Source organism: Pelodiscus sinensis, chromosome 3 (genome assembly GCF_052426305.1).
Source record: "Pelodiscus sinensis isolate ZL-2025 chromosome 3, ASM5242630v1, whole genome shotgun sequence".
Classification (NCBI taxonomy): domain Eukaryota; kingdom Metazoa; phylum Chordata; order Testudines; family Trionychidae; genus Pelodiscus; species Pelodiscus sinensis.
Genome location: NC_143054.1, coordinates 199,800,522 through 199,819,215, shown reverse-complemented (window position 1 = coordinate 199,819,215; position 18,694 = coordinate 199,800,522). Strand labels below are relative to the sequence as shown.

Here is an 18,694-nt window from a genome sequence, read left to right as displayed (position 1 = left end):
TGAATTGCTCAGACCCAAAGCTACTTGTAGCCTAAGATGGGGCCCTTCCCTGTAAGGTGCCAAACTAGCTGCACTGAGCATGTCAGCTACCACCCTGACCAGTACGAAGCCTCCCAAGCAAATCCTCTCGCCACCAAAGTGTTCCCTGTGCCCCCTCCCCCCCCCAACCACCACCCACCTCACACAGGGGAGAGGTTAGAACCCATCCCCCACCTCCCCTCACACACTCCAGTGTTCCCTGTGCCCCCCCCAGCCCCACCTCACACAGGGGAGAGGTTAGAACCCATCCCCCACCTCCCCTCAGACACCCCAGTGCTCCCTGTGCCCCCCCAGCCCCACCTCACACAGGGGAGAGGTTATAACCCATCCCCCACCTCCCCTCAGACACCTCAGTGCTCCCTGTGGCTCCCCCAGCCCCCCTTACACAGGGGAGAGGTTATAACCCATCCCCCCCTCCCCTCAGATACCCCAGTGCTCCCTGTGCCCCCCAGTCCCACCTCACACAGGGGAGAGGTTATAACCCATCCCCCCCTCCCCTCAGATACCCCAGTGCTCCCTGTGCCCCCCCAACCCCCCTCACACAGGGGAGAGGTTATAACCCATCCCCCCCTCCCCTCAGATACCCCAGTGCTCCCTGTGCCCCCCCAGCCCCACCTCACACAGGGGAGAGGTTATAACCCATCCCCCACCTCCCCTCACACACCCCAGTGCTCCCTGTGCCCCCCAACCCCCCTCACACAGGGGAGAGGTTATAACCCATCCCCCCCTCCCCTCAGACACCCCAGTGCTCCCTGTGCCCCCCCAGCCCCACCTCACACAGGGGGGAGGTTATAACCCATCCCCCACCTCCCCTCAGACACCCCAGTGCTCCCTGTGCCCCCCCAGCCCCACCTCACACAGGGGAGAGGTTATAACCCAACTCTCCATCTCTGAACAGGCTCTCCCCATCCCAAAGGACCAGCCCCAGTCCTAGGTCAATTTATAGCTCAGATTTTACCCAGGGAGCTCGCTGGGCCCACCCTTCAGTATCTCCCGCAAAAGGTTTCTTAGTAACAGAAAGAAAAGGTTGAGAGGGAGCTGGCTGAAGGGAATTCATCCCGCACGTCCGGCACCCAGTGCTCGGTGCTGGCTCTTAGCAGGGCTGGGCCCAGCCACCAGCTTGCAAGTCTCTGGAGCACAGCCTGTCAGGCTGGGTCCGTGAATCCTTCCTGGCCTCTGTCCCCAGCACTGGTGCTTCTGGAGCGAAGGGCAGCAGTGGAGAGGAGATGGAGGCTCCCTCAGGATACTGTTATAACCTCACCCATGCAGGGGGAAAGCCCTCCTTCTCCTGCGGGCTGGGCCTCCCAAAATGGGCTGATCACATGACCCACAAACCAGTTTCTGCCCTTTTTAGGCCAGGGGCCATGGCGTCCCAGGTGGATCCTTCTCAGGCCAGGGCTGTTGGGTGCTCCCCAGGTGGCAAGTGGCGACCCGTCAGAACCATCCTCCCTGCAGTGCTGAGCAGCGCCCCCCCCAGTGCAAACATGTAAAATGGCAACACCAAGCCTGTCTCCAGAACTGCACCCACAGACTGTACTTGGAGCTGAGTGGCCTGGCCGGAGCCAGCAGCTCACGAGCTCTCCTTTGACACCTCCCCTGGCCACTCTGCACCACCTGCGGGTGCAACGCTGATCTGCCTCCGCATTCAAACCCAGTCACCTGCCAGAGGGCCCTGGGCGATCCTCCAGCCTGGTCTTCAGTCCACCTCATCTGCTGTGAATTGAGCTCAGAAAGACTGATGCCCCCTCCTAACAAAGGATCTAGTCCAGAGACCTGTGGCCAGCAGATTAGTCCATCTCTGCTACGCCTGCACCAGGAACTTGGTAACTCTGGTGCGTGTCCTTTTGTTTCCTTGAACAATTCTATTCAACCTTTTCTTTTTTATAATAAACCTTCAGCTGCTAAAGGATTGGCACAGTGAGCTTTTTTGGGTAAGATCTGAGGTATAAATGGACCTGGGACTGTGGATCCAAGCACAGCTCCACTTCTGTAATATAACCGGTTTGTGGGGGCACCGTTGCGAGGGTCAGATCAGGGTGAATTGCTTAAAGGCAGGACTATTTATAGCCCAGGGCTGCGTCTAGACTGGCAAGTTGCTTTTGCGGAAAACCTTGCCAGCTGTCTACACTGGCCGCTTGAATTTCTGCAAGAACACTGACGATCCCATGTAAGATTGTCAGTGTTCTTGCGGAAATACTATGCTGCTCCCGCTCGGGCAAAAGCCCTCTTGCACAAATGCTTTTGCACAAGAGGGCCAGTGTAGACAACGCGGTATTGTTTTGTGCAAAAATGGCGATCAGGGCTTTCTTGTGCAAAACCGCGTCTAGATTGGCACGGATACTCTTCTGCAAAAAGTGCTTTTGTGGAAAAGTGTCCGTGCCAATCTAGACGCTCTTTTCCGCAAATGCTTTTAACGGAAAAACTTTTCCACTAAAAGCATTTGCGGAAAATCATGCCAGTCTAGACGTAGCCCAGGTGTGGTGGTGTTCCACTCTAAGGCACCAAACCAGTTAAACAGCACTTCTGTTTGCCACACTGGTCAGCAGGAGTCCCAAATGCAACACCCTTAGCCACTCCCGCTTCTCCTGTGCCATCACCAGTGCCCCCGCCTTACACAGGTGCGGGGTTATGAAAACCAATCTTGCCAAATCCAAACAAGTTCTTCTGACCCCAAAGGACCAGCCATAGTCCCAGGTCAACCTATACCTCAGATCTAACCCGAAAGAGGCCGCTGGGCCAGTCCTTCAGCATCTACCATCTAAAGGGTTACTAAAGAAAGAAAGGCTTGAGAGTAAAATTGTTAAAGGGAACCAATTAGTCACGTACAGGTTGAATCTTTCTCACCTGCCCTCCCGCAGTTCAGCAAATTCTCTGGTTTGGGATCAGTCAGTATCGTCTAGCAGCATTACCGGCACCTGAGAGGACATTCAGGGGTAAATTAGAGCCAAATGACAGCACAGAACAGAGAAAGCCAGGACTGGTGGCTGTAAAGAGACTTTAGGGGGCTGCAGGAAGCTTGGCCACGCCCATGAGAAGTGGACATCCGTCTCACTCAGATCATGCCGGACCACGGATGTTGCCGGACTAGAGAGCTTCCACCTGGAAGGCTATTCACTTGGGAGCAACCCTTTGCCAATGGGTGAGCGAAGCGTGTGGCTGTCTCCCACATTTGAAATACAAGTCCAGAGCCCTCCTCCTCAAATCATACGTGCATATGAACAGACTCAGCAAAGCACCAGCTTTCACTAGACCCCTCACGTGGCCCACTGTGCATGAAACGTGGTGCAATCGTACCACAGTGGTTACAACCGTGTTTTGTATGTTGGCACGAGAATCCCAGAACGTCGCACGCAGCCCACACTGCTGCCCTAGCCGGGGGAAGGCAGTGCCCACTGTCCCACTCTGCCCCGGGGAGGCCTAGCAGTACTTCTCTTGCCTGGCTTGGCAAGCCATGGACTGAGGCCAAAAGTAGCTCCAGGGAGGGCTGCAGCTGTCCCCGCTCCCCCCTTCCCGCCCAGGGGAGGGAGCCCTAGCCTGGTGCCTCAGTGCACCTAGAGGGAGCTGCCAGCTGTTCAGAATGGCTGGCGGTTCCCTCTAAGCACCGTGCACCCCTGACAGGGTGGGGGCGATTGACTGTGTGCTCCCGGGCCCACGATTGGCCTGGGGGTGAGGGAATGTGCAACACCCCCCCACCACCACCACCGGGGGCATGGTGCTGAGAGGGCCACACCTCTTCCGGGCCCTCGTCTGCAACCAGATCTTAAAATAGTCAAGTGGCCCTCTGCGAAAACTAGTGCCAAGCCCCAGTCCTGCCTGTCGCCTCCTGGGGCCAAAGGAGCGTAACGTCCTGTGGTCAGGCTCTTGACTGAGTGGATTTCTGTCCTGTCCTCCCCTGGCAGCATCTGTCCTCCTCTCCCTCTGGAGCATCAGAGCCCTCCCAAAGGCCTTTCTGGCCAGCACTAGGCCTGCAGGGACTTGAGCACTGAGCACGGGGGCAGGGGCTCTGCTGGTGTTTCATAGCAGCCCCAGCGAAGGGGGCATCCCAGCGAGCCAAGGCGGGGATGGCGTCACTGCTTGGGGGCAGTCGCTCAGTCCAGTGAATAGTCGGTGTCTGTGCCTCCCTTCATGGGGCATGACAGCTGATGGGGCCCGTCCGGAGCCGGCCTCCCAAACCTCCCACTGCCCCCGTCACTCCACGCTCTGTCCTTGTGCTGCAGAAGCTCAGCATTTCAGGCCCCTGGTTGAGTCTTCCTGCTTCCCTAGGAGCTGCTGGTCCCCAGGTGCAGGGCAGCTGTGTGTTCTGCCTCTGACCGGGCTGGGGCACTGCCCGTCCTGTCCCCCGGGCTTACCCCCGCCCCCTCTGGGGCCTTGTGAATGACATCTTTCTCCTCTCTGTCACTAGGCTTAAATGCCTCGGGACTCCCTCTTTCCCTTCCACTACAATCACCTGGATGTTTGTGTTGTACCTTCCGCCTTTCCTCTGCACCACCCCTCCTTCCACGGCTCCTGCTTTCCTCGGCAAGGACTCCAAGCCAGGCCCCGCCTGCCTTCCTGGGGCACGAGGCGCGCCCCACCACCACGGAGGAGCGCCTGGCTGCAGGGGCCCCAGCCGCTGTACTCTGCCAGCCAGCAAGAGAGCAGGAGGAATCCGCATGGAGCTGCCCACTCCCCCTGGCCAGGGACCCCTGGGCCCCCGACCTCTGCTTCTGTCCTTGCAGCGCTGGTGCCTGGTCTGCTAATGGAACGTGTCTTCGCTTCCTGGGTGTGCAGCACGTCCCCCAGGAGCTCACCCCACCCATGCCCCCCATGGTCCCACAGACTGCTGTGCAACACACATCCTCTGCCCCAGCCCCTGCCCTGCTCTTCCCCTCGCCGCCAGGGCCCCGCAGCCTGGGGGTACTGTGGGGGAGCTCTGCCAGCCCGGGTGCGCACACTGTGGTCCCTGGAGCCTGGCAGCGCAGTAGAATGGGTCTGGATCTGGCACCCCTCTGCCCTGTTGGCTCAGAGGCCTGGCGAACAAGGGGGCTCTGGCCTGCTGGGACTGGCAGGATGGTAGCGTGGGCTCCGGCTGCCAGGGAGGGCTAAACCAGGTGCCAAGCTGCACCCTGCCAGCAGGGGCTGTGGACCCAGACTCCCCAGCAGGGGGCCATTGGACACGTGTGGGACGAGCGCTGTTTTGCGCGCTCCCCTCCGTGGCGTGGGGGGCCAGCCTGGGCTCCGCCGGGGGTCCATCGCCCAGTGGTTCCTGCAGCTCCCTTTGGCGGGGGAAGCGGGTGCAGCGCTGCTCCTTCCAGAGGCAGGGCGCAGGGAAGGAAGGAGCAGCGGCTGGAGCCGGGGGTAGCCCTGGTGGCGAGGGAGGGGAGCAGGCAGGCCCAGCTGGGGCTCCTGGCAGGTGGCTGTGCGGGCTGCCGTGCTCACCTTAGCCCCCGGGAGGGCGGAGGGGAATCCCAGAGGCTGAGGTCTGGGAGGCTAGGTTGTAGGGACGGGGCGTTTGAGGCACTTGGCGGGGGCGTCCCCGTTTCCCTCTCCCAGCCCAGTTCATGGCCAGGCAGCAGCAGCGCAGCCCTTGACTCAGCCAGGCCTTAGGGGGCTGGGCTGGGAGCCGCATTTGGCTTCCTGGCACTAGGAGGAGGCTACGGGGGAATGTGGCCCTCGGTGACCCCCGCTGCAGACAGAGGGGCTGATGCTGGAGGGGTCTGTCTGGGAGCACCTGGAGGCAGCTCCCTTCTGCCCGGGCTCCAAGCGGCTGTCAGGCGTGCTCCCAGCCCGGCAGTGGGGTGGAGAGAGGAGGGCTAGGTGCTGCCTGTGGCTCCCGTGTGGGTGATGGTGGGGCTGGAAGGGGTCGCCTAGGAGCCTCTGCACCGTGTGGGGAGCTGCCTTGCAAGGGGGCATTTGCCTGGGGCTGTGCCATGGGGCGGGGCGGAGGGGGGATGTTAGCCCTGGGGCTCTGGCCCCAGTTGGGGTTGTGGGGCAGGGCTGTGTGGCCTGTGAGAATGCAGCTGGCAGCCCCTCTGGGCCCTGGGATGTGGTGGCCTAGTGCCAGATGCACAGGAGCTGCTGTCTCCACAGCGAGTGCGGAGCAGCCCCTGCTTGGGGGTGCTGGGCTCCCAGCTCGCGCGCTAGTAACCCTCAGGCCAGCCCCACGTGCCCATGTTCCAGCCCTAAGCCAGGCCTCCTGCTCCCTGTGCCTCCAGAGAGCCATAACCCAGCCCCTCTCCCGAGTCTCCGTGGGCCCTGCATGGCCGCCGCTCTGCCTGCCACTGGGCTATCCAGCGGCCTGGGCGCGGGGAGCGCCTCGGCTGGGCGCTGGGCTCCCCATCAATGCTGTGAACTAACTTACCTCCAATTAAAGGCAGCCAGACCTGCCCTGTGCTTCTTTCCTCGCGACGCAAGCCGGGCCGCCCTGGCTCTGCCTGCTGTGCCAAGCACGCCCCCCCTTCCTGGGCCTGGCAGAGCCGCCCCGCCTAAGCCCGGGAGGAGACGTGCGGGGTGTGCGTGGGGGGGTCCCTGTGCACTGGGGAGGTGCACCGAGCATGGCAGTGCTTAGGTGCAAAGGTGAGTGAGCGAGGGGCACAGACACCCGTGCGCACATTCCTCCCCCGGGGGTGACGCGGGGCGGGGCCCGGTTTCCAGAGGTGCTGAGCACTCCTGTCACTGGAAGCTGCCTCTGGCTGGCCCCCTGGAAAGTGGGGCTAAAGGAGCTCTCCGGGCTCACACAAGGAGTCTGAGACAGCGCTGGGCTGCCAGGCTGGGGCCCTCTCCACGGCACTGCAGGCACCTAGGGTCAGACTCGGCTCCCAGAGTCCCAGCCTGCTGCCGACTGCGAGCAGAGCTGCCCATGAGCTCCCCAGCAGCTCCCAGGGCTGTCGAAGCTCCAGGCAGGACGATGGTAGTGAGGAGCGGGGAGCTAGCGTGGGAGCACCACACTACTGACCGCATGGGAACTGGCAGTTGGCAGGCCAGGCTGGAGCCAGGGCCCATCTCCAATAAGAGCTGGTGTCGGCTCCCCAGAGGAGGCTGAAGAAACCCTGCAGGAGCAGTGGGGTGACCAGTACGCTGGAGGCTGGCCCAGGCCCTGAAATAGGAGGGGCCTCCCTGCCCCATCCTTTCCTTCTCACTGGCTAGCTCAGCAGCCCTGTGGAGATCCAGTCCCGTGCTGGATCCTGCTACGCCTTTGGCCCCAACCTAACCGTGGTGGGTGCAGAGAAGACCTGCCCAGTGGACTTGAGAGCTGGTCCTGGAGAAAATGCCTCCCCCTGTGAGCCTGACCCGGCTCAGGCTGTGCAGTTTCTCGTGAGAGATGGGGGGGCACTTGATTATAGAGTCTGAAAACCTTCGGGAGGAGAAAATGGCAGGTGCAGCCGGGGTTGTTCATCCAGCGAGAGCTGCTGCCTCTTGCCTTTGCTCTGCTGTGGCCTGGCCGCCCTTCAGTTTCATGACTTGGCGCAATAGCCGAGCCTGCCCCTCCCTGGGCACTTCAGGCCCTTTCTCGGGGCCTCTCTAGAGCACACGGCCCCCGGTGGCCCTCAGGGAGCCTGGCCCCGCTGGGCCGGGTGCTTGGGGCAGAAGGGCTGGGCGTTGCTCTGTGACAGTGGAAAGGGTTTCTGACCTGAGCTAGAAACCCGCGGTAGGCACTGGGCACAGCACACTCGGGTTCTGTACAGCGTCCAGCTGCCAGGCTCAGACTAGGGCGTCCCCATGCGCACTCAGCGCTCCCCTCCCGCTGTGCATTGCCAACAGCACTGGCATCACTTGCCCTGCCCATCCCGGGGCTCCCCGCACCGCTCGGGTCTGGCACGCTGCCGTCCGTGTCCTCCGCAGAGCGGCGCTTCGCTGTGCCATGCAGATAGGCCAACCCGTCCTCGCCGCTCCACTGGCGTCACCTGCGTCCGCAGACCGCGCTGGTCCCACCTCCTGTGCCCTCTGTCGCCAGCTGAACCACAACCAGGCTGCTGCAGCCTGGCTGTGTGGGGCTCCTCGCCCACTGCCAGGCATGCTAGTTCCCTGCACTGTGCTTGGGCGCGTCCCACATTGAGGTAGCTCCAGTAGGACTTGGCCAGAGGCCTGGAGAGCTCTCCAGGATCTTCCCTTGTCCCCGAGTCAGGTCACCTGCAGTCTGCGCTCCAATCTGCACTGTGTCTCTCCTGCACCCGGTTCAAAGACACCCCCACCCCGCCTGCACTCTTGGGAGTTTTCTGGGCGGGCCAGCAGCACTTGGGTTCGGGGGGAGCCCCCTCAGCCCTGCTGGAGAGGCTGTCCCAGGCACATCCAGCCCCAGAGCCAGGAAAACAGAACCCTTCCCCTTCTTAGCCTCTCTCTGCCTGGAGATGCTGAAGCTCCCCCTGAGCGCAGACTTGGGGCTTATTCCTTCCCTTCCTGCTGCCACTCCGTGCCAAGAGCAGACTCCTCCCCAGCACTGCCTACAAGTCTGTCTAACGGCCTGGAGCCACCCTGGGTGCCCTCCCCAGACACTCCCGCCTCGTATTCCTAGTGATCAAGCCCCGGGCAGATGAGTCAGAGGTTGGAAGGCAAAGGCAGCGCGAGAGACAGTTGCTGGAGACTGAAGCAAATTCAGAGTGGAAAGAAGGTGGGACTTAGCCACTGGCCACGGGATGGCGTGGCACCTTGCCCACAGGGCGGCTCTCAGTCAGCCTGGGTGGCTGTCTGAAACCTCTCCACGGGCAGGCTGGGCTCAGGCAGAGATCTTCCCTCCAGCCCACCCCCTCCCCTCCCCTCCCCTCCCACGACCGGCTTCGCCGCTGGCCTCGGAGCAGCTGCCCTCAAGGGGCTTGCTCTGCCTTCTTTCTTGGTGGCATCTGCTCAGGCCCAGCAGCCCAGCCTCCTTTGCGGCAGGCTGCTGGGTAATGTCCCGTAAGGGCTCTGCCGGGCCAGAGACCCGCTTTAGTCTCTACAACCAGGGCACTGAGACTCCCCCACCTGCCCTGAGGGACTTCCCGGAGGAAGGAGACCGCTGTCTCCATTTTCCAACCCGGATGCTTTACTCAAGGGCTTATCTGCCCCTCCCCGTTACTGTGAAGGACCGTGGGGGCTGGAGAGCACCGGCCCTGCTCCCTCCCCTCTCTCTGGGCATCAGCCAGCCTAGCTCCGCTCCTGTGGCGCAGCGTGGGGAGGGGTCTGCCCAAAAGTATTAACAAGAAACCAGGAGAACTGTACAGATCACAAGCAGGAGCAGCGTGAGGCCGCTGGGCCCCTGGAGCCAGGGAGCCGCTGCAGAAGAGAAGGGTGTGGCTGAGAAACTAAAGGGTTTCTTCACCTGTCTTCATGGCTGAAGATGCTGTGGAGACTCCCACCCTGGCCCTCAATGGTCTCAAGTTGGATATTAGGACAAACGATTGCCCTAGGGGGGCCCGTCTCTAAGGGTACATCTAGACTGCAGCGGCTTGCCGGGATACTAGAGTTATCCCAGAAGAACTCCACCGCGTCCAAAGAATGCGTTTGCTCGGCCGCTTTTTATTGCAGAAGAGCAAACGCGCTCTTTCGGGGAGCCCTGTGTTCCTCGTTCTACCAGGGATAAGGGCTCTGCCAAGAGAGGAGGCTTTTCCGCCATTTGGTCCCATCTAGACTGCAGAGCGCAATTTGTGTAGCTTTTTCCCAAAACAACCTATAGTGTAGACCTAGCCCAAAGGTGCGTCTACGCTGCAGGGCTAAACTCGAAATGAGCTACGTCAATTGCATAGCTTATTTCGAAATTGGGAGCATCTACTCAGCACTTATTTCGAAATAGAGCCCTCTTCCTCCCACGTCCCTTATTCCTCGCACAGCGAGGGTTACCGGAGTCGGAGTAAGCAGTCCTCCAGCTTGACAGTATTTTGACACTATTTGGAAATAACTGCCTGCCATGTAGACATGGGCTAAGTTAATTTGGAATAGTGTTGCAGTGTAGACATACCCTGAGAGTGGCTAAGAAGGGACACCAGTTCAGAGGAGATTCCCCAAAAGGACAATTAGTGGGTAGCTTGAGCAGAAGAGTCCCCCTAAACCCAGGCCCTTAGTGGCTGCTAGCCCCTCGCCCCTGAAGTTAGCTGCTGTACCAGAGGGCTGGGAGACAGGAACGATATTTTCTGTTTTTACAAAGGCTCCGGGATGTTCCTTCAAATTACAGACCCAGGCCTGTCAGCTAACTAGATTGAAAGTATAATTCAAAGTGGAATGCTCCGACTCCTCGGTGAATATTAGATGTGTGGGGCTAACAGCATGGCTTCTGCAGAGACAGTTCATAGGTTCCCAGGCCAGACAGAGCCATTGTGCTGATCTGGTCTGACCTGTATAGCACAGGCCATAGGCTCTTGCTTGGAGAATAGCCAGGGCTGCAGAACCCACCACGACCCTGGGTACCTGGTTATAAGGGTTAACTCCTCTGTTAAAAATCGACATCTTCCCTCTGCTCAGAATTTGTGCAGCCGTGTGCCACTGGGTCACGTTTAGCTTTATTGGGACTAGAGAGAAGTAGGAGGGACCCCCTAGGGACTCAGCCTCGCTAGGAGCCCGGGCCGCGCCATGGTAACGCTATTCAGTGCTGACAGATCCAAGGAGTCTGAATGATTCCTCCAGCAGCCTGGCCGCTGAATTAACCAGAGCCACCTGGGAAAGAGAGCGGGCCGGCCTCCTTAGTGAAGGGCTCCGGAATGCAGACGAGTGGAGCGGCAAGTCACAGCGCTAGCGTTCTGCTGGCTTTACAGCAGGGCCACTCAACTTTGGAGCCCCAGGGGCCACAGTGACTCTCAGCACATGCCAAGGGCTGCAACTGAAGTGTGGCTGCCTGTACATGCACATCTATATGCAAATAACTTTTCACACTGACAGGCATGAATACAAAGACTAAGGCAAGGCTGCACAACACGCAGGCCCCATTGAAGTCAGTTCTGCTGATATTACTAAAATGCCAGTTACCCGATTTCCACCCATATGGCAGCACTTCCGATGAGCAATGCCAGTCCAGGAGTTTAACTAGTAAAATGCAGAAGACCATTCTACTGACTACTTCTTTATTCCGGCTCCCACCAGGTGTTGAGCCCCGCGTAAACCCAAACCACACCACGGGCCATGTGTGGAGCAGCCCTGCTTTGCATGAACCCATGGTACGCTGTCACCTGTGGCAGCTGTGCACGATGTGGGTCCCCCTGCTTAGAAAACGGGAGAGCAGAAATAGAAGAGCTTTGGAGAGGGGCATCAAATTATTAGAGGCCTGGAAAAACCGCAGGTGGGGACCACCGAGTCTGAGCGATTAGTGAGAGTAGAGACGAATTAGAGGGAGTGCTACGCCGAGATCGTAGAGCAGCGACTAGCACAGTGGCCATCTCGTGACAGGGATAATGCCCGGCCTCCCTAGGGACGAGCCAGGAGTGGGATAGAATCCGACTGCCCGGGCTGCAGGAGACACTCCTGCACAGGCTGTCCTCCGTTGTCCTTTATCGGTTTTGGGGACTCCCCTCTGAATTGGTGCCCCTGGCTGGTGTGAGAGCTGGGACCCTGGGCCGGTCCAGGCGCTGATCCGGCCTGAGGCGTCCGTTTGGAGCAGCTAGCTGTTCCCCACCCTAGCCCAGGGGAACGTGTCTTACCGCAGGTACAGCCCCCGAGCGCCTCCTTGTCCACACGCGCTTTGTTTGCCCCAGAGAGGAGCTGGATTGGAGGGGTGCGGGACAAAAGGCAGGGCCAGGGCGAGGCTGGGCAGGCCAGCTCTGCAGCACAGGAGCGAGGGGCTGCTCATTAAACTGGAAGGGGGACGGTTCACAGCGGAACAAAGGCAAGACTCCCCCAGCCCCACTGGCGCGGGGGCCTCTGCCCGAGCTGGGGGATGCGAAGAGCAGGGGCCTGGGAAAGGGCTGGGCTCTTCTCTGGCCCGGGTCACAGCTGGAGTGAGGGGCGGTCACAACTCAAAGCTTCGGCAGCGCCCCAGACCCCGTGTCAGGGCGTCAGGTGCCCAGCTGTGCGGGCCGTACCAAGTCCGAGCAGAGGGGAGCAGCGGCGTGCGTGGCAGGGACGGTCTCCGGCGGGCTCTGCTCGGTGCTCAGCCTGGGCACAACTCTGCCTGCTCCCAGGAGGGGGCGGGCAAGGCAGGCCAAGTGTAGGCAACGGGCGTCAGGCTGGGGGCAGCTTGCCTCTCCCTCGCAGCCGCTGGTCCTGGCCAGTGTCGAGACGGGCCCCTGCTCCAAGCTGGCCTGCCAATTGCCATGTTGTCTTCCCCGCTCCGGGTGACCTGGGGCACTGCCGCTCTGGGTGCCAGCCTTGCCCTCTGCCGCGGGACAGCAGGGCCCATCTGATCAGCTCCTGTAAGGGGGGAGGGAAGCCGGCCTGCCCGGTGGGCAAAAGGCAAAAACACAGCAACCCCCACACAAGGCAGACCCACCACACCCCCACCCACAGGGCAGCTCTGCAGCCCCCCCAGCTGCATGGGGAGGGGAACACGGCTAGACATGACTGAGAACATCAGTGTCTCCCTGGGGGCGTGTTTCTCCCTGCGCCTTTCCTTGTGCCCGCCTGCCTGGGGCTGGTTCCCCACCCGCCACTGATCCCGTTTGACTTGAGTGTGGATGCTTTGCAACTCGCCCCATACAGGAAATCCATTCCTCCAAGTGTGTGCTGCTTGATTTGGCCATTCCCAGCAGTCGCTTATTTGTGACTATCATTGTAGCACCTGTAGTGGAACAGACACCTCGCGAGCGTATCCCCGGGTATGGTGATAATGGAAACCCTCAAGCCCATATAAAGCAACCGGGGAGATTACATCATGTTTTGGGCAACTGGCAAATCCATATAACACTGGCCAGGCCAGTCAAATATCAGCCAACTGGTAATCCTACTGGCAGGCTTCCCAGGGCAGTGGGGCTGCGACCCACGACTCCCTGTGGCCCGGGGCAGCGGGGCTGTGACCCATGACTCCCTGTGGCCCGGGGCAGCGGGGCTGTGACCCACGACTCCCTGTGGCCCAGGACAGTGGGGCTGCGACCCACGACTCCCTGTGGCCCGGGGCAGCGGGGCTGTGACCCACGACTCCCGTGGCCCAGGACAGTGGGGCTGCGATCCACGACTCCCTGTGGCCCAGGGCAGCGGGACTGCGACCCACGACTCCCTGTGGCCCGGGACAGCGGGGCTGCGATCCACGACTCCCTGTGGCCCGGGGCAGCGGGGCTGCGATCCACAACTCCCTGTGGCCCGGGACAGCGGGGCTGCGATCCACGACTCCCGTGGCCCAGGACAGCGGGGCTGCGACCCACGACTCCCTGTGGCCCAGGACAGAGGGGCTGCGATCCACGACTCCCGTGGCCCAGGACAGCGGGGCTGCAATCCACGACTCCCGTGGCCCAGGACAGCGGGGCTGCGACCCACAACTCCCTGTGGCCCAGGGCAGCGGGGCTGCGACCCACGACTCCCTGTGGCCCAGGGCAGAGGGGCTGCGATCCACGACTCCCGTGGCCCGGGGCAGCGGGGCTGCAATCCACGACTCCCGTGGCCCAGGACAGTGGGGCTGCGGCCCATGACTCCCGTGGCCTAGGACAGTGGGGCTGCGGCCCACGACTCCCGTGGCCCAGGACAGCGGGGCTGCGATCCACGACTCCCGTGGCCCAGGACAGTGGGGCTGCGACCCACGACTCCCTGTGGCCCAGGGCAGAGGGGCTGCGATCCATGACTCCCGTGGCCCAGGACAGCGGGGCTGCGACCCACGACTCCCTGTGGCCCAGGGCAGAGGGGCTGTGACCCACGACTCCCTGTGGCCCAGGGCAGAGGGGCTGCGATCCACAACTCCCGTGGCCCGGGGCAGCGGGGCTGCAATCCACGACTCCCGTGGCCCGGGGCAGCGGGGCTGCAATCCACGACTCCCGTGGCCCAGGACAGTGGGGCTGCGGCCCATGACTCCCGTGGCCCAGGACAGTGGGGCTGCGGCCCATGACTCCCTGTGGCCCGGGGCAGCGGGTCTGTGACCCACGACTCCCTGTGGCCCAGGGCTGTGGGGCTGCGACCCAAAACTCTCTGTGGCCCAGGACAGTGGGTCGCATCCCCTTCGGGTTGCCCAGATAGGATCCTCAGCCCCTTGTGGCCCCCCAGTGGGTCCCACCCCCATGCTGGGCATGTGCTCTCTCTGCGTTCTGCCCGATCTCGGTCCAAGGCATCCGGAGAGGAGCGTTTCACCAAGAACCCGGGCGCCAGGGCCACAGGCCAGCAGGCTGCAAGAGAAGCCACGGCCGGCCACAGCGCTCCCAGGGCAGTGAACAGCCCCCGTGGCGCAGAGATGCCAGGGGAGCGAGTTGTAGCAGGGCAGCACGAGAGCCGAGCACACCCAGCCTTCGGAGAGGGGCACCCAGCTTGTTCCTCAGCCCAGCACACGGGCTCTGGCCCCTGGCTGGGGGGGGCCTGCTTGGGCGGGGCCAGGACAGCAATCTCTTGCCCCTCCTGCAGGCGCTGGGAGTGGGGGAAGGCCAGGGGAGGAGTCGGCCCACAGCCAGGCCTGATGGAAGGGAATAGGGTGGAGAGGAGCGAGCTAGGGTGAACTCAAAACTCCATTCAGCACGTCCCAGGGCATGGCTACTGCCAGCCTGCTCCTCAGAGAGCGCCAGCCCTCGCGGCCCCTGCCCTCGCGGCGAGCCCGGCCCAGAGCCCTCCTGGGGAAGCCGGCGGCCTGTGCCCACTCCGGCGTTGGCTTGCCAAGGGGCGCAGTCTCCACCGCTTGGGCTCCTGGGGCGTGGCGCCTGCTCCTGCCACGGGGAGCTATCGGGGAGGGGGGCTCACACCACAGCCTCACCCCTGCCTCCCGCCCAGGCTGGGTCGGTGTCGGGCTGCGTTCCCTGCGCTGAGCGACACTGCCGGGCGTCAGTGCGGGGCTGCGATTAGCCCGTCCAGGGCTTGCCCGGCTCGCTGCTGGCGCTGAGGGCGGGCCGAGGGGTGCCGGTTCAGTGGGGGTCAGTGCCATTTGCAGTGTGACTTGCCAAGGAGCTAGACCCTACTGAGCCGGCGGGGGGGGGTTGCCCCTGCACGCCTCAGCCCTCACCGCCCCCTGCTGGCTGTCTCCCTCTCTGCAGGACGGCACCGGGACCCTGCAGCACAGCGGCTCGCTGGGGAAGATCCGCGAGGTGCTCAGGAGGAGCAGTGAAATGCTAGTCAGGAAGCTGCAGGGGAACGGCCCCCTGGAGCCCAGGAACACAAAGTAGGGGTCTCCCAATGCTCACCCCCGTTGCTCCTCTCAGGCCAGTGGCAGGGGGCTGCGGGAACCAGGCTCCGGTTGGTGGGGGAGGTCTCGGCTGGATATTAGGACAAACTAGGCGGGTGGGGAAGCGCTGGGATTGGTCCCTAGGGAGGGGTGGAATCTCCATCCCTAGAGGCATTTACGTCCCGGCTTGACCAAGCCCTGGCTGGGATGATTTAGTTGGGGCTGGTCCTGCTTTGGGCAGGGGGCTGGACTTGATGCCTCCTGAGGTCTCTGCCCACCCCCGGGTTCTAGGATTCTATGCCAGGGGCTCGGCCTTGGGGAGCAGGTCCCTGCACAGAGCCCCCCAGCCTTGTGGGGCGGCAGCAGCCAGGAGACGGCTCCCTCCATTCAGTCACACCCGAGCGACAGCAGGCTGAGCCCAGAGGAAGCAGGGGAGGCAAGGTGTCTGTATGGGGAGAGGTGGAGCCGCGGCGCACTAGGAGGGGCCGCGGGGATGTGCCCGGAGCTGGGGCCGGGGCTTCCTCCCCTTGGGGAGCTAGGGACTGCCAAGGAGATCACGTCCAGCCAAGCCCCGCTCCTCTGCCCCAGTGCTGTTGGAGGTGGAGATGGGGTGGCTGCCAGGCCGAGGGGGGGAGGCTGTACCCCTGGCAGGGGCTGAGCTCGCTGCTCACGTCTGTTCTCTTTCTCCTAGCATGAAACGAGCAGCCTCGCTAAACTTCCTGAATAAATCCAGCGACGATTCCTTCCAGGTGAGACAGCAGCAAGCCCAGCCCGCCAGCAGCAGGCTGCCCGCCCCAGCCACGGGGAGCTGAGCCGGTGTTCTGCCACGCAGGGTGGGGGACGGGGACTGCAGCAGGGGCGGGAAGACCCGGGGCAAAGGCGAGATGAGGAGGGAGATGCTAAGGAAACAGCCCGGGGTTGTGCCAGGCCAGCTTGGGCTCACAAGCGGAGCAGGGGCAGGGCCGGGGGGGGGGGGAAACGCCCATGGACAGGAATAGCCTGAACGGTTCCGAGACGCGGAACGAGGACCTGGGGCTCTTGCAGCTCTGGAGTGGAGCTGGGTGCCCTGGCTTTGCTGCAGGCCCAGGACTGACTGGGAGGGTGGGGACCCGCAGCACTGCAGGGGCCAGGCCTCGCAGCTGGGCAGCAGCGCTCAGTAGGAGCCAGCCCTGTGCCCAACCAAAGCCCGGGCCACGTGCGCCGTGTCTGGGCCAAGTCCCCCGTGTGACTGCGGCGCAGGGCTGGAGCACACTGGTCTCGGGGGGGGATGCAGGAGGGCTGCGTGCCAGCGGCTGAGCGTTCCTGCGAACGACACCTGAACGCCTGCCCTTGGGCTCAGCTCAGAGCAGGGCAGGCGGGGCAGGGGCCTGCATGCCGGGAACATGGGACCCTAAGCAGTGTGGTTTGTTTTCAGGGTTCCCCAGGCCTCCGGGCTCAGAGCAGGGCAGGCGGGGCAGGGGCCTGCATGCCGGGGACGTGGGACCCTAAGCAGTGTGGTTTGTTTTCAGGGTTCCCCAGGCCTCCGGGCTCAGAGCAGAGGCCTCAGTGCCAGCAGTCTGGATCTGTCCTCCCACAGCTCCCTGCTCACCTCCAACTGACCCGCCTCCGGGCTCTTCCCTGCACCCCTCCTGGCTCCGTCTCAGATGCCCTGCTGCTTGCCTGTGCCCTGTGGCACCAGTGCCAGGACCAGGGCCCCGCACTGCCTGACACTCCGGCTGCTCCGGTCTCCGACGTACTCCGGCCTGGCTCTGCTCCTCTCCGCGGCCCGGAGCTCCAGCCTGCCCTGTCTCAGACACCGCCCTGGGAAAGCTGTGCCTGTGCAGCACGGGGAGCACTAGCCACAGGGCAACATGGCCTGTGAGGAGAGCGTCCCGCTGCCTGCCTGGGGCTCGCCAGGGACTCGCAGCTTTGGGGGCAGCACTTAGAGCCGTGGGTGCTCAGCGATGAGCCGCTGCAGCACGTACTTGTGGCTCTGGCCATCAGCGCAGAGGGATGCAGACTCCCCACACCCTGGGGCTAGTGCCAGCCCTTCTCCCAGGCTGCGGCTGGCCGAGAGTCGCTCCCTGGGTGCTCCTGCAGGTGCCTTCCCCACCCCCAGCTATGCTGCCCTCAGCACTGCCCTCTCCTTAGACCTCAGTCCCCAGCCAGCTGGTTCTTCCAATGCAGCAGCCTGGGAACCAGAGGAGGAGGCTGGAAGGGTCATGGCAACCCTGCAGCCTCCCCAGGGAGTTGTGTGTGGCTCGGCCCAGGCTTCGAGGGCAGGCGCTGACCCCTTGGGAGTGTGTCCAGATCTCTACAGCCCATTGGAGACCCCGGTGCCTAGGAGCACTTCCAGCCCGAGTCCTGTTCTGGCGGGGCCTGCGTCTGCCTCAGCATGGAGAGAGCAGTGCAGGGCTCGGAGGAGCTGGCAGGGCCCTCCTTACCCGTGAGTCACCTCTGATTGTGGTACTTTATTTTATTAAATAAAAAATCATCAAAATGACTGTGGTGAGCGCCTTGGAGCCATGGGGGAGGGCAGGCTGGCGGCACGACCACAAGCACGGGCAGCGGCTCCTCGCTAGCTCAACTGGAAACAGAGGCTGTTTCAGGTCAAACCAAGCAGCTGGGTTTTGAGGGGTTTTACTGTTCAGAAAATCATCCAGGGGACGTCACACTGGACACGCCAGGTGGGTCTGAACAAACGTTTGGACTTTCTCGGGGTTGGCCGGAACAGTTTGGCAAATGGAGCCGAATCTGCGAAATGTTTTCGTCCTGCCCTACGCCCATTTTCTGGCGAAAGCAGTTTTGTCTGAAAAATCTTGTCCAGCTCCGCTGCTAGTGGCCAGGCCTGGCCAGCCACAAGACTCTGCGTCCGTGTCCGTGCCAAGCCCCGGGGTCTGGGGACTGGCACCTGACCAGCCCTGCCTGCAGACTCAGCCGTCAGGCTGTGATCCATGCTGCCAAGCGGAGAGGGAGGCTTGGTCTCTGCATATAGATCCCTTGCCCTCAGCTGCTGTTAAACATGTGGGAGGTGCTGGGGTGAAATGCCTGGCCGTCTCTCCAGCCTTCCATCCTGAACGCCCCAGCTGCAAACTGTAGCACAACAAACGATACTTGGCATTCAGCACTGGATCCAGCTGGGGATCCATCGTGTCAGGTACCTGTCTCTGACTGGCAGCTGTGGAATACCCTGCCCTTGGGAAAGCATCCTCCTAACCCTATTAGCGAGAGGTTGGCTCCTGCCATGCATTTGGGTTTATATTCCTTCCAAAACTCCAGCTGGTTTTGGCATTTATGATGATAACTGCATATGCTGTTACCCAGTGAATGCTGAGGCCTTTTATGAATGCTGCTAAATGTCATGGGATTTAACAGCATCATGTGGCAATGAGTTCCACAGGCTAATTTTGCATTAGGTGACAGGATATTTCCTTTTACTGGTTTTTAATTTTCTTTTGATGTCGTCATATTGTTCTTGTGTCAAGAGGAAAGACAGACGCTCCCGATCTCCCC

General features: G+C 62.1%; 1 protein-coding gene across 5 annotated transcripts in view; it reads left to right on the top strand.

The window, feature by feature from the left end:
• The window catches only part of KLC4 (kinesin light chain 4), a 53,987-nt gene extending 36,303 nt beyond the window's left edge, over nucleotides 1-17,684 (top strand). For 3 of the 5 annotated variants that reach the window (XM_089777573.1, XM_089777571.1, XM_089777572.1), the window contains 3 exons: nucleotides 15,075-15,199; nucleotides 15,894-15,951; nucleotides 16,711-17,684. In XM_089777573.1, coding sequence (XP_089633699.1) covers nucleotides 15,075-15,199; nucleotides 15,894-15,951; nucleotides 16,711-16,800 — 273 coding nt within the window. In that variant the 3' untranslated portion in view covers nucleotides 16,801-17,684. Of the gene's footprint in view, nucleotides 1-4,441; nucleotides 6,406-15,074; nucleotides 15,200-15,893; nucleotides 15,952-16,710 lie in introns of those variants that run through there. The other 2 variants (XM_075925930.2, XM_075925931.2) reach the window with 1 other exon arrangement.
• Nucleotides 17,685-18,694: the final 1,010 nt, after the last annotated feature.